The 15,204-nt window shown below is 27.8% G+C and overlaps 2 protein-coding genes across 4 annotated transcripts; one reads left to right on the top strand and one right to left on the bottom strand.

Moving 5' to 3' along the window:
* The first annotated feature begins 6,787 nt into the window (after positions 1-6,787).
* Positions 6,788-10,208, top strand: LOC113552914 (small integral membrane protein 29-like). Of its 3 annotated transcripts, none has more exons than XM_026955937.1 (5): positions 6,788-7,304; positions 7,369-7,524; positions 7,617-7,757; positions 8,424-8,494; positions 9,206-10,208. In XM_026955937.1, the coding sequence occupies exons 2-5, from the start codon at positions 7,369-7,371 to the stop codon at positions 9,225-9,227; spliced, it is 390 nt and encodes a 129-aa protein (XP_026811738.1). In that variant the 5' UTR covers positions 6,788-7,304; the 3' UTR covers positions 9,228-10,208. The 3 variants fall into 3 exon arrangements, with proteins under 3 accessions (XP_026811738.1, XP_026811739.1, XP_026811740.1); XM_026955938.1 differs by having other exon boundaries at positions 6,789-7,304; positions 8,427-8,494; XM_026955939.1 differs by lacking the exon at positions 8,424-8,494 and having other exon boundaries at positions 6,794-7,304.
* A 1,253-nt stretch (positions 10,209-11,461) lies between these two features.
* On the bottom strand, positions 11,462-15,204 carry LOC113552196 (HMG-Y-related protein A). The gene is made up of 4 exons (XM_026954940.1): positions 15,027-15,204; positions 12,252-12,356; positions 12,018-12,182; positions 11,462-11,947 (listed from the first exon to the last, which is right to left on the bottom strand). Exons 2-4 carry the CDS (start codon positions 12,312-12,314, stop codon positions 11,837-11,839), a joined length of 339 nt encoding a protein of 112 aa, XP_026810741.1. The 5' UTR covers positions 12,315-12,356; positions 15,027-15,204; the 3' UTR covers positions 11,462-11,836.

Below are 15,204 nucleotides of genomic sequence, written 5' to 3'. Positions count from 1 at the left end.
CTATTAATTATTATTTAGGTGTTTCTATGTTATTTTGCAATATCCTATAATCTATATCTGTACCAAAACTGATATATGCCATATACTGCCGTATACTATATAAATGTTTGCGAATTTTTGTTTTTAATGCAAACGTTACATACTAAATCAAGTTAGGTCATTAAGCAACAAGCGTTTTACTAAATTTGACAAAAATGTATCTCCCGAGGACACGAATTTATAAGTTTCATAAAAAATCAATATTTGTGTGTACGGTAAAATATACACGCACTCTTTTATCTAAAATAATATCCATTTTAAATTCAGTTACAAGATATTGCTAAATAAAGTTTAAACTCAATAACTGGCCGTTCAAAGTTTATTTTGAGAATTTTTTTTTTATCATATTATCAACCCATGTAAAGATAAATTTTGCGCTCCAATTCCTTTAATAACTGTATTAATAGACATTTTAAATAACTTTTTGATATAAATTCATAATATTTAATTCATAGTACTTAGGTGATTGTCAGTAAATTAATATCACTAAAACCTTTAAGTACATAAACAATGCATATACCACAAGACTATAAGAAAAGCATCTTTTTTATAGTATATCAGTATACTTTCCAATGACATTAATTATGTGTTGCGTATAGGTTAATGAGATTAATTTTTTTGATATTTATACCCCCCCTCCATCGACTGTTTTGTTTTTTATCAATATCCCATATTCGCGTAGATATTTTAAAATGTTTATTGCTTATTTATTACTTATTACTTATTGTCTTATTAATTATTAGTATTATTACTAAAAAGAAAGTGTCATTGTGGACCTTAATAATGCACTGAAATTTAATAAATTTAAAATATGCCTATCTACATGATAGTTATATTATATACCATACTTTCATATTAGTGTCGTGCCCAGGGATTTTTTGTAGAGTTAATGGGAAGAAGAGAACTGCATTTTTACAAGAATATTACAAAATAATAACATAATCATTAAATCATGTACCAATTGTAATAATAAAAAAACCTCAAAAATATGAAATAATATTTTAACCTAATTTAGTTCTCATATAATATATATATATATCAATAAGAAACCCGAAATTATTTAATTAATATTTTGTATTATTATGGTGTATAAAATATCAAAATTAAGTATAAAAATTAAAAAAATATTAGGATGATTGTGAAAGAGCTCCTTACACATATCTAGCTACGACACTGTGGAGTAGTATATCTAGTTTATTGTTATTAGCATTAATGATTAAAGCGTTTTAACGATAACGACAACTATCACTGCATGCTATAGATATGGTTATAACTGTTTAGAAATTAACGAACACCGTATTAAATTATTAATCATTGCATATTTAGCATATAACTGTTAGAAGTTTGTTTATGGAGTATGGGTAAAAAATGACTGAAATAGTGAAACATAAGAAATCCTTATCTTGATAAAAATAGAAAACAATTATTAATTAGTAGGGTTGTTTTGGGCAACTTTAAGTGTAAAAAAATAATTAGACACGAAATAAATGAAAAAGATATATTAATACATATATAATATTTATAACTATCGGTTATATTCCGATTTATGTTCATATATAATAATGATGATAATAAGTACATATTTTATACTATGAATGTTAGCTTAAAATCCAATTAGGATCACAATTGATTACAAATAGTCAGTAGATGCGATATGGGAAGTGTTAACCAATTCGTCCAGTAGCGTAGAATCTCGGGAAGCCAATTAGATATCAGCCCACAAATCCACGCGCACGCTTCTATACTGTTTAGTGTCTATGTACAAATTACATGTAAATATAATTATTTATTCGGTGTAGAGTAGAGCGTAATAACTATTATAAGTAATAATAATAACTTATATAAATTATATAATATTATACTATATTATAATATCAAAAATAATGACTTTTCATTATGCGCGTGTGTGTAACTGTATAAGTATGACATTTTTCGGTCGTTTTAACATAATTTTCTTTTTCACAAAAACAATTTAATATTGTATTATGACCGTTCGTCGTGCAATATTTACTGAATAATTATATAGTTGATAGCACATTTTTATTTTAAACACTTTAAACGACTCAATTTAAACGTGCAAACTTGAAATCGATAGTTTTAAATCGGTTCGGTTCGTGTAATTAAGCAGTATTTCTGTAGGTATTTCTTAAATATATGTATTATGTATGGTAGACTGGTGGAGATCAAATGAAAAAATTCAGTGACAAAATTATGCGTGTAGAGAGCTTAATCTTTCAATTTTCAATTTAATTCACCTGCTTACTGTTTATTTATATTTAATATATTTTGTACAATATATACATCATAATTACTAAATACTATAAGATGATCAATCGTGTGTTAAAAGTTTCTCTATTTTTCACAAATTTAAACAATATGTACACTATAGTACATAGTGTATCAATAAAGCTGGTATATTACACATTTACAATCAAATAGATTTATATATAAATATATTATATATATTATTATGTTGGTAAATCAGCCTAATATTTTTTGTAAGGTAGTAAAATCTGTAAAATAATACGAACGTAGAAATATATGAAAACCAATCAGTTTGTATTATAAATACAATAATTATTATATGTATTATAAATTGTGTGAGCCGAATTATATTTTTATTTTTTAAATTTGAAAACTAGCCAAAATCCATATGAATCATATGATTAACGTCCTATGCGGCTATGCCATGTTTTTAAATACAACTATTTATTTTTATTCTCCATACTAAAAACTACAAATAGAAAATAATAATATAAACACTTGTTGAAAATGTACATTTTTTGTGGTTATTTGTTTTCATTTTTGATAATTATAACAAAATAAAGAAATACATTTAGTCAATATCTGATTTAGGGTAAAAATGACCGTTTGTCCTATATTTTTGTTGGTTTTTCCCGATTATAAAAAAAGTAATGAGAATTTTTAATTTTGTGCTCTTTGATACTATATATTTAATTTTATACTCAAAACCATCCTCAAAGCTGAAAATCATCAGCATTTTACTGAAAACTTATCGTGTACTCGTACACAAAAAAAACCACATCATTGTTAAGTTAATACATTAATATTGCTCCGCTCAGAATCTAAAAGTTTTCAAAAAATAAAATTAACATTTGATGAAAGTGATGTACATTTAATTTAGTAAAATAGTTTTACAAATAAATATTACAAGATGTATTTTAAAATATTTTAATTGTATACTTAAATATAGTTCAGCCATTCCAGTTGCTATAAGTATTCGACAGGAAAACTCATTTAAGCTCATTCAAGTTGACCAATACAAATAAATATAAGACAAGTTAGATTCAAGAAAATGTAAGTAACATCATTAATGTTAAAATGATATTTACAATTGATCGGATTTTATCGAACTCTATAACAATTATCAAAAAATAAAGCAAGAAAAAATCTAAATTATACTTATTTTTAGTAATGAATACAGTTTTTTTTTTATTATCTTTATGCATATGTATAAAAGCGAAAGGTCATTCACTCACTGTAGACAAAACACGAAATATTGTAAACTAATTGATCTATAAAACTGAAATTTGGTCTGTAGGTAGTTTAAAGGTAGAAGACATCAACTATAAGAAAGAATTTTGCAAAATTTGCATTCTAAAGAGGGATTTACATAAGGATTGAGGGATTTGTTGGCTCCTGAAAAACTATTATTATTTGGTTTTTATAAAGGGTAGTCATTGGTTATTACCGAAAATTAAATAGTCATTATAATTTAATACATTTTAGAACCGTATTATATCACAATCACATATTTAACGCCGCGCTCAATACTACTACTGCATAATAAATTATAAAATAATAAGCCAATTGGCTCGATAAATATAATTTTCTCTATATTTTCTCTTTACCAATTTTATATTTAACAGTAAAGAAAATAATTAAAATATTTTAATCGATATTTCGAAAAGCTTACATTTAAAAAGCTTTGCTTTCATATTGAGTTACATTAAAAAGTTGCACTTATGATACGGTTAGGTTATTATTTACAGGAAACACACTAGATAATTTAGTTTTTAATAAATAAATATTGTCCATTAAATTTGTGTGTTACATTGGTAACACAGATGAAAATATAACTCTCCTATTTGAACGCTAATAAAGATTCATGTGATCACGCATTTTTTGTTCAAATGTATTTAAATTTAAAAATCCATGAATTTAATTCACGTAAAATTAATTGATAAATCACGGATATTTATTTCACATGTATTTATAACATAACATTTATAAAACGTATTGAATTATAATATAATATTAAAAAATAAAAATTACCATAAAAAAAATAAAACCTAAACATAATATCTGTGCCTACTATTTTAAAAATATTTGTTTCATAAGCAGTATTATCGTAAAAAGACTGGAAGGATGAAAAAAAATTCAAATTACAAAAAAAAAAAAAATATTAAAAAATATTTCAGACTCAAAATAAATAACTGATTAGTAATTACCGATCGCCGCTGCGTAGAAACCATTGAAATATATTAAATACATTGAAAATAAAATTCCACGTGTATTAATAAAAAAAAATTAACGTGAAAAAAAATATTGTATTAAGTAACAACCACTACAACCGTAAAAATTTAGTAATAAAATTCTTTTGAAGTTTGAGTTAAAAGGGGTTCATGTTCATACAGGATGGTTTTCCATGGCCACATTTGCTTCACAATCCGGGCTCAGCTTCTGTGCTTGCCTTCAATGTCTACGATTGTTGTTAAATATATTCCATCATTCACAAGTGAATTCTATGCATCGTATATTAGTGATTGTATTACAAAATAAATATTATGTGCATTTGTCACTTTAAATATTCTGTATTTACAATAATTTAAACAATTGAATAATAATCGTAATAATCAAATATGAAATAATCATTAATATTGTGTTTTGTTGTTTTGGATTTTTGGTTGAAAATTTGAAATTATCACGTCGGTCATAGACAATGTTTATAGAATATACAGGTTGCCTCATACCGATACTTCGATAAAAGTGGGAGTGGGAGAAATTGTGCCGTGACATCACCCGTCGTACAAAATTGTTTGTATAATTGTTATAACACGTATAATGTTTACACGCTTTTTACGGGCTTGTTTACACTGTGGTGTGATTTTTTATGCTCCTGGTATACAAAATAAAAAATGTTATTATCGAGATTTTGTTGTTTTGTATAATAAATTAGTTTGTTTTAATGGCAACCCCGAAATATAAAGGTGGTTAATGTTGTGCCCTGTGCAGTTGCCGTATGCAATAACGCCAATAACTATTTACTATCCAGGGCCCAGGCAAAGCCAAAAATACTGGTAGAACCGATTTGTCTTTTCACGGGTGTGATGTACATTTTTTAACTATTCAAGGTGTATCATGAAGTTATGATAAGTTTTTGTACAAAAAATAAATAATTCAAAATCGCTAATTTATGATCATATTGAAAAAAAAATAGTTGTAACTTTACAGTATTTAATTTGAGTAATCCATTTGTGACCTATGAATGTATAAATATTCGTTCGACTTTCCGCTTCAGTGCAGTTTATTAAAACCAAAAGTAAAAACCAGTAGGCAGTAGTCAAAACGAAATTTTTATTTGGAGTTAAGAGGACTCAACACTCGCATGTGTTGCTCCGTCTTATAAGTGCATAACAGTAAATTTACGCTCAGCAGATCACGTTTATCTTTGTCAGTTTAAAAATTAGAGTTTATTAAACTTGATGGTGAGAACATTATCTGTATTCGTATGTTGGTTTTTTTACAATAGATAAATTTTTTAGCAAGTTATGTAAATAAATATAACGTAAATTAAAAATACTCATAACTCACTTAAAAACTAATTTCCAACAAATTACTCAAAAAAGAAAAGCAAACCCCAACTTCAAATCACAAGCTTCAAAAACTTAAAAAACTGATGATCTAATTGTAGCCATTTATAATTATTAATATTATACTTTTGTACAATAATATATTATACCCTTAACTATATTTGTACACTTAATTTTACAATTTGTAAAAAAAAATATATAGTACTTATAGTAATATACTAATATATAGCACTATATTTTGGTACATAGCATAAGTAAGTGTAAGGTGTAATATTAACAATTTAAGGTAACCATGAAATGTTGTTAAAAAAATATTTCTATTTTTGAATAAATTTAGTAAAATTCTTAAATTAACTAGAACTTATAGTTATATTGGTTAATTTCACCTCACAGAAAATATGCACATCTTTCAATAATGATAAATAAGGAATATTACGATTTGTTTTGTACAAAAATGGCGCAGTTAGATTTCAGGGCTGATTATATACTGATGTACAGATATACTGTATTATAAGTAGCTACTAGTTACTTACAAATTGACGAAGATTTCAGGGTTATAACAATAAATGCATAACTCTTATTCATTCAAATAAGTGTTATACCTTTGCCATACAAGTATACAACGCCGACATAGTAATATATCGTATTAATGTAGTGAAGAAATTACTAAAAAATATAAAAAAAAACGAAAAATAATACAGATCGCCATTCAAAACAATGCGCCGCCTTAAAATGTGTACGACGGGTGACGTCACAGTCACGATAGGCACTGCGGGGATTTTTCAATGTTTACATAACTATGAGGCAACCTGTATAATCTATAAACCTTGGGTCATGGGTTCCGAACGTCGTAATCACTGTGTGCGGTTAGCAAGTCGTTGAGCGTGATAATTGATAAGGGATTCGCTCATCGAGAAAATATTATTATTTATAATACTGTGTTATTGGTATTGTATTTTAAATAATATTATCAATTATTATAACCCGTGGTCGCGGGGCGCAGACACGCAGTCGACTCGCTCGACTCACAGTCGCTCGGATTTTGGACTGAAATTTATCTCCGCGTTAGAATAATACATATTTTATAAGCACAATAACTATTTGATTTTGTTTTATTTCTTATTTATTACGACTTAGTTGCTTTTGCGCGTGCGTGTGGGTGTGTTTTTATTTGCATAGTTTAAGATTTGTACTGTCATTTAGTTACTCGTTTGTTGTCCTTAACAAACACGATTCACTGTTCAATGCAATCACGATGGTGTTAACGTCTGGTTTTGTTTGGTTCAATTGATTTTCAAACCAAACTGAGAAGATTAAATTCATTGTCTCCGTCCACTCATCTTGCTGTGTCTGTGGTGAGATGCAAACGCATGAAATCTTTCCCCACAGATTATCTGTGTAAAAGGCCACTGTCATCATCAAGAGTTTACGGTAACCTGTGTATTATACTATTATATATTATGAATAATTATTATTAACGAGTGTTTTTCTACAGATGGTGATAAACGTTTCCGTCACTAATCTCACAGCCAATACAGCTTCCACTGCACTAGCGCCAGTCAAGTCTGTGGCAGCTCCACATCCACCTGTCCAGTTAAATCCATTCACTATTGTGATCATTGTTATTGTTGCTTGTTTAATGCTCATTGGTGTAAGTGTACTATAGTGCAGTATAGTCTATAGTCCATAATACTCTCCACAGCTGGCATATTCGTTCCAATTACATGAATGTGATGTTTATAGATAATAATTGTAATTAAAAGAAAGAGAAGACTAGACAGACTGCGGCATTCATTAATACCTTTCTATTCGTTTGATGCTAACGAAGAAGAAGACTGGGATTCAGATCTGTTACAAAATGAAGGTGGAACTCAAACCATTCGTGTAAGTGGTTTAGTTAATAATATTTTTCATTTTAAATATAATTAAATATAACTAAACATATTATTCCATCAAAATATTATGACGAACAAATATCTGAGTAATTTATTATGAATAGTATTAAAAATAAACTGCAACAATTATGTTTTCTGGTCTTTAGAATATAAATTAATAACTGTTTTAAATAATCATCACTGATTATTTGTCTTTTGTAAATTTAATGTCAAACATTTTTATTAACTTTCTTTTTAAATACAAAATAACATACTTCTTTACTGTAGTAAGGATTGTATGTATATAATATTATTTATTCTTTATTAGTTGCTGCTGTTATATTATTAGTGATGCTACATTTATACAAATAATACTGATAATTTACTATAAATTATTATCCGTAGCATTTAGAATTATGTACATTTTCTATACTCTATATTTTGTAGCAGAAATTTATTAGAATTTAATCACTTTAAGTTTTCAAATATAACTACTATATTTTGTAAAATGTAAATGTAAATGTAAATTAATCCCTTTTGTATTTAACACAATTGAATCCGTGCTCAAAGATTTCTTGATTACAAATTACTACATATATTACCTACCAACCTACTAATATTCTACACATATAATCGTTATACTGTTATGTATAATGCTTTATTGGATATCTTTTAGCAGCATGGTCAAACATTTAGACACGAGGGCAGTTTCCACAGCTGGCATGAGAGATTTAGTCCGATTCAAAGGTTTTTTTAAACTTTTTTTCCAAAAGAATAAAATAATAACGATTGCTTGATATTGTACTTTGTTGAATAACAAAATAATTTATTTTGATGTCACGTATACATATTTTAGTCATCTATTCTCAGTAGAATTGCCTATAGACCCTAGATGGTGTTATTATACCTTTATTTCTTCACTAGAAGTACCACTGTAATAGTCTGACTATATAGTAAGTACTAAGTAGTATAGTTAATTTGCTACAATGTTCTTGTTTTTGTGTATTTGTTATTTCATAAAAGTTGTTGTTTGATTACAAAAAAACATTAATTGCTTTAATATAATTTTATTTTATGTATTGTTGGTCAATTATGTTCAATTTACAAAGATAATTGTAAGTAAAAAAAAAAAATTATTAATTTTTATCATATTTGGATTACCAAATAACCAAAACTTAAATCTTTACTATCTATTTTGTGACTAAAATATTATAGTATAGGTACAATAAGATAATATATTTACACAATTATGTTTAAAATGTGTCTAAAAATAACTTTTATGTAATAATTTAGGTGTAGCTAAAAGTTTAAGAATATAATGTAATCCAGTAAAACAGTTGTTTGCTTGTAGTTTTGAATTTTGTTTGGCATCCAGTATTGTCTTTGATTCAACTTGATCGTAAAAATATTATCCTTGATGTTACTTATTGTATATTCATATTATGATGAAATTTTCAGAGCTATGGATCGGTCGAACTGAACATCATGGCTACAGAAATGAGAAGTAAAAAAGGATCATTCTTGTGATGAAAACGTATCTATTGCTTCTACCATCTGCGTCGTACAATTTAAATATTAGTTATTTGTAAATTGTTTATTATCTGGTTATGATACAAGTATAATTTTGCACGTTTCCATTCATCACGATCCTATTTTCCAATCTAATGACAATCACCATGTCACTCTAAAAATACAACCTTATGCCATTAAAATTGGGACGGACAACCTGTTCAAACTATAATCAGACAATGTGTGAGATTATTTGTGTCTATAGAAATTGTAACTTTTAATGTGGTGTTGTTGTTGATGTTGTTAGTTATTTTTAAAATCTACTTAACTGTATATAATTATATAAGTATTAAGTATACACATATATACTCACCAACCACAAGCTTGATGCTCAATATATTTATATATTTAAGAATATTTATTATTTTATAGCTTTTGATAGCACCTGCTCATTGTGCTCTCACTATTTATTTTTATTTTTCATTAGCATATTATGTTTTATAATATTATAGTTTTAATAATATTTAAGTGTTAAGCCTACTAAATGTGTACTTGTATTGTTGATTCAAAAACTATAGTCAGTCTCCTGATAGTAATAATCTGACTAACATTTTATTGCAGAAAAAAAATACATGTTTTTTACCAATTATTTTTTATTGTGTCCCCAATGTTGTCAACAGAGTGTTTGTTAACGAGTCAATTGCTATTTTTTTTTTTTTATTTTTTTTTATTATTATTATTATTATTATTATATGAAAATGTATTCTCTTAACATTATAAGTCAATAGTATAATAATTCCAAAACGAACAATTCATTAAAAATTGTTGTTAGTTAAATAAATATAAGACAGACTGAACTAGTTTTTAGTTACTTATCGTAGGGAGTGGAATCTGCTAATTGTTTATATAAAAATATGTATTGTGTTGATTAAAATTCACCGTTATTTGCTTATGCTTGTTTACTTTAATATATATTTAAGATTGTTATATTTGTCCCAAATGGTGTTTTTCAAAGTTGACGAGTTTGATTGTACTCAATAACTGATTATCATATTATTTTTTCTTAGTTATGATTATTATTATTATTATACCTCTATAGGCCTATGACAACAATAACATATGAGACATTGTTTTGTGTGATTAACCATTTATAGAAGAAAGTTGTCAAGTACAAAAAATTAAAATTAAAATCTACATAGTATAATAAAGTAATAAACATTAAAAGGAGTAAATGATGACCTTCAGTACTGAGACATCATTCTATTAGTAGAAGAAGTATCAAGTAGATATAGGTAGTATTTAGTAAGTAATGAAAGATGATATTAAATTAATACCTAGTAAGTATGAATTGGAAAATCAGGAGTTATTCTGCAGTATATTGGCAAATTCTTCTCAACATATCACACTTTAATAGACACTGTTAACTTTATATTCAATTATTTTTGCATTAATTAATAAGCTTCATTAGGCTTTGTCCCTCCAATTGGGTACAGTATAAGATTTTCATTAATTATTAAATATTATGATAAGTGATACTGATAGAATGGCAGCATTTATTTTACTTTAACCAAAACATTGAATTCTGTTACACAATGATCAAATATCCAAATTAAAATATATTTTTTACTTTTTGTGAGTTGACATATACATGTTTTCCCCACATTTATGATTTTTCACATCGTTTAAATTTTAGTTGTGTTCAACTAAATATCCTCCTATCCTCGTGTATTACTTAACAACATTTCAGCTGTACTTCAAGTACTCCGAGTAGTTCAAGGTTTGTATAATTTTCAATCAACTTAATTCACTCAAGTTAAGATAGTAAGATTTGATCATTTTGTAAGTAGACGATATACTTAGGAGAAATCAGAACATTTTTTTTTAGCAAAATGTTTTTCATTTATTTTTACTAATTCACATTAACTTTAATTAATTTGATCAATTATAATTCTGAAATTATTTTTATATTTGCACAATATTTTCAGGTACAATAGTCATTTTCAAATATATTATGAAAGTAATAAGTACAAGTCAATAAAATTTATCTAGTGAACATGTAGATTCATTGTTTTGCTTTACTTTTAATGTAATGAAAGAATAACTAAATGTATGTGTTAAAAAATATGAAGACTGTTAAAATTAGTTCTTATAACAAATATAATAGCAGAGATAGGACAATCAAAAATGATGAAAAAAATTATTTATATATATATATAAATATATATTTATATATGTATAAAGTCATCAAAATTACTTTCAATAATAGTAGGGTAAGCTACTATTTATACATAACATCAAAATAAATCATATACATGACAAATGAAAAAATTGGATTAACAATTGTATGGTTGATAAATACTTAATGATTTTTTTTCTTAAAATGATTCATTTGAAAAAAAAAATGTTTACAAATTGTTAATTCTTTTCACAAAATAAAACAAAATAATTATAACCCTAGTCTAAGCTTACATAATTTTTTCTGAAGTCAATAAATTAAAAATTAAAATTATTCTTGATCCTTATTAAATAAATGTAAAATTAATGGCAAAGTATATAGTATGAGATACAACTAATTTTAATTTAATCTTCATCTTCTACTTCTTCTTCCTCTTCGTCATTGTCTTCAGCAGATTCTTCTTTTTCCACTTTTTTTGCTGGTGGTCTGCCTCGTCCTCTTCCTGATGACACAGCCTGTAATATTAAACAAATTATTAGGAAATGAAGACATATTTTTAAATTACAAAATTTAATTTGAACTTACTTTGACCTTCTTTTGACTCTTCTTGGGCCTTCCTCGGCCTCTTTTGGCTACTGGTTCACCATTTTCACCTTCTTTTTCAATCTTTTTATCAGCTTTTGCTGGTAGTTTACCTGCTGGTCTTCCACGTTTTTTAGTTTCTTTGTCTTTAGTATCTTTATCGTTTACCTACATCATATTTAATTAATAACTTTCTAGGGCAATTAGTGACATAATCTAAGTCTTAATAAAACTTACATCATTTGATTTTGGGGTTCTTCCACGATTCCTCTTTTCTGCAACAACTCCATCGTCAGACATTATGCTTTATTTTTTTTAAGTAGAATTAATGAAGTCAATATTCTAAAAAAAAAAAGTAAACGCGTCATTAAATAAAAAAATCGAACTTAAAAATAAGATTTATGTTTATAGATTGTCGTTACATAATAAGTATAATAGGATATAATATAATTAATAAGTAAATTAATAGGTACTCTTTCTTTTAATATTTTAATGTTAAAACAAAAAAGTCATACTAAGTCACACATCGAGGTAGATACATGAATAAAAAAAAAATGTGCATTAAAATAAAAATATTTAACATAGGATAAAAACAATTACATATTTTTTAATTGTTAATGTATCTACTTGCTGTAATCATACACGTTTAAGCTAAACCACAGGGTTCACTCTTCACTTCATCAACCGCAGAGCAACAACTATAATTACTATTTAAGTTATGTACTTGTCCGTTGGTAAGGACCTAAGAACGCAGAGGAATAAATCAATAAAGACGCCAATTAAATAATATACGTGTTTAAAATAAATCTATATAGGCATTGTTTTATGACCACAATAAAACTAAACTAATAGTTTTTAAGGAAGTTATTAAAAATACAATTCCGTGATATATTATATTACATTAATTGAACGGGAAAATAAATTAAGTACCTAAAGAACAAAAATCATTTCATAATGCTAATTCTTAGAGGTTGATGAATACGTAATTTACGTATGTGCCGCGTCGACCAACTTCATTGAATTATTAAATTTAAAGAATCATATCGTATCTAATTTTTAATTTTTTTTTCTTGGTCGATTAAATAGAACATGTAACACTGTATCAGTTTTATCCCATTATCCCGGAAATAAATAAAATATCATTAATTTCAATCGAAAGATATTGTTTTGAAAATTATAATTAAACAGACTAAGATGTGCTTTGTCGAGGTAATAATATTTTATTATAATAAATACTTGTTACAAATTTTTAACACATTTAATTCCAATAAATTGCACTTAACGCGCGCTGAGCGTCGATCGATACTCGCGCAGAAATTGTGATTGGATGACTTGGGATATAATTTAAAATAATAATAAACATTAAACAATTACGAGACGTTGGAAGAGGAGCACGGGGACGAATAGAACAGTAGGGTCGTGGCTGCGACGCAACATTTTTCGACCCTTCAACGAACGTATCCTTATGTCCCCCCAATCGGCCGCGAGGGAGGAGCAAGTACGATTTACTCAAATCCACACACACAGGATTTTCCTTTCACCCCAACATCGTCAGACATGTGAAATACGTAAGTATTGTTATTTGTTGAATCACACTCGGTTTCATTCACCCGCATGATTTACGAGGGATATAATAACTATTCCTCCTAGAAAAAATATTTTTTCTAAACGAAAATGGTTTTAGCGTGATAAAGTAAAATTCGGTACATTTGTATTTTTAGATTTAACCGTAATAATGACAATGTTATTTGTTATCGTCATGATTATTTTTACCCCATAAAATCCGATAAAATAACAATTACCTAATTTTTAAATTAAATATGATAGGTAATCCCCATACATGTACAATTACATGTTATATTAATATGTCTTTAACTCCAAATATTATAAATATTAAAATTATAAATATCACAACGATGCTGTAAGACAAGATGTCGGTACTGGTACAAGACATATAAAAAGCAACATAATATTAAACAAAATTAGTATTAACTCAAAAATCGGGATGGGAAAAAAAATTCAAGAGGGGCAACGGACCTATCGTAAAAACTGTCTTATGTAAAATAAAAAAAACCATAACTCCTAACGCGTAGGACGAAGCAGGTAAGTTAAAACAAATTTCAACATCCCGCCCCCCAAAAAATCAATACGCACACGTAGTCACACGAACATACACTAATAAACGTATACGGAGCGCAGGTTCCCTCCAGAAATCTAGTGGTAGCTCGTCAGCGACGGCGGCCGTTAAATTTTAAGTACCGCCGCCGCCGCTGTCCTATTTGATCGCTATAAAAACGTAGTACAACTGTCCAGATAAATAGTGAATCAATGGACGATAGACCAATTGATGAATAATCCCCAATCACAAAGGAGGAAATAACAACAGCAATAACGGGAGTAAAAAAAAGTTAAAGAACAGAGAGCACGGCCATTTTGATCGTTATGCGTCCAGTGAAAAAACAAAGGAAAAAAGCTACGCGCCAAAGAAGCAAAGAATAATAATGATGACGATAATAATAATAATAATAATAATAACGATAAATAAAAAAAGCCGCCGCCCATATCGACGATATTATTTATCAGCGCGACAAACGACAGGGAAACCGCGAAAACGATATCAGTTCGGGCGCCGTCCAAATTAAATGAATAAATGTAAAATTAAAGTGCGCGCGCAATTACCGGTGGCGCGCGGCGTCGTGTGACGTATGTTGCCACCGTCGTGCCGTACGTACAAATATAATAACAGCGAAATACGGGAATTGACGCAGTTTCGATTTCGAATAATTTTTGTCAGCACGCCGCCATCGCGTAAAAAATTCTACAACGAAAAAGAAATAATTACGACAAACGAATACGAAAAACCCGCAAATGAACCGACGGACGGGTGACTAAAATTAACACAGAAAAGCGCGCCGCGGCAAATTTGTAAAAATAAAAAAAAATTAAATAAACCCCATAAACATACGAATCAATTATTATTTTATTGCTAATGATCGTTATTCCATACGGTACCTGGAGATGGCGACGGGGGTGGCTTCACTGCGTTGAAAACGTAATAATAATAATTTAGTGTCGTATGCAGCAAATACACCACCGGCGAGGAGAACGGACGACCTGAGACGGACCAGAAAAATAGCGTATACAAGCGTACGATACACTATACGGTATAGAAGGCGGCGGTTTGTGAATG

This window comes from Rhopalosiphum maidis, chromosome 2 (assembly GCF_003676215.2).
Source record: "Rhopalosiphum maidis isolate BTI-1 chromosome 2, ASM367621v3, whole genome shotgun sequence".
Taxonomy (NCBI): Eukaryota; Metazoa; Arthropoda; class Insecta; order Hemiptera; family Aphididae; genus Rhopalosiphum; species Rhopalosiphum maidis.
This window is presented reverse-complemented; position numbering and strand designations above follow the sequence as displayed.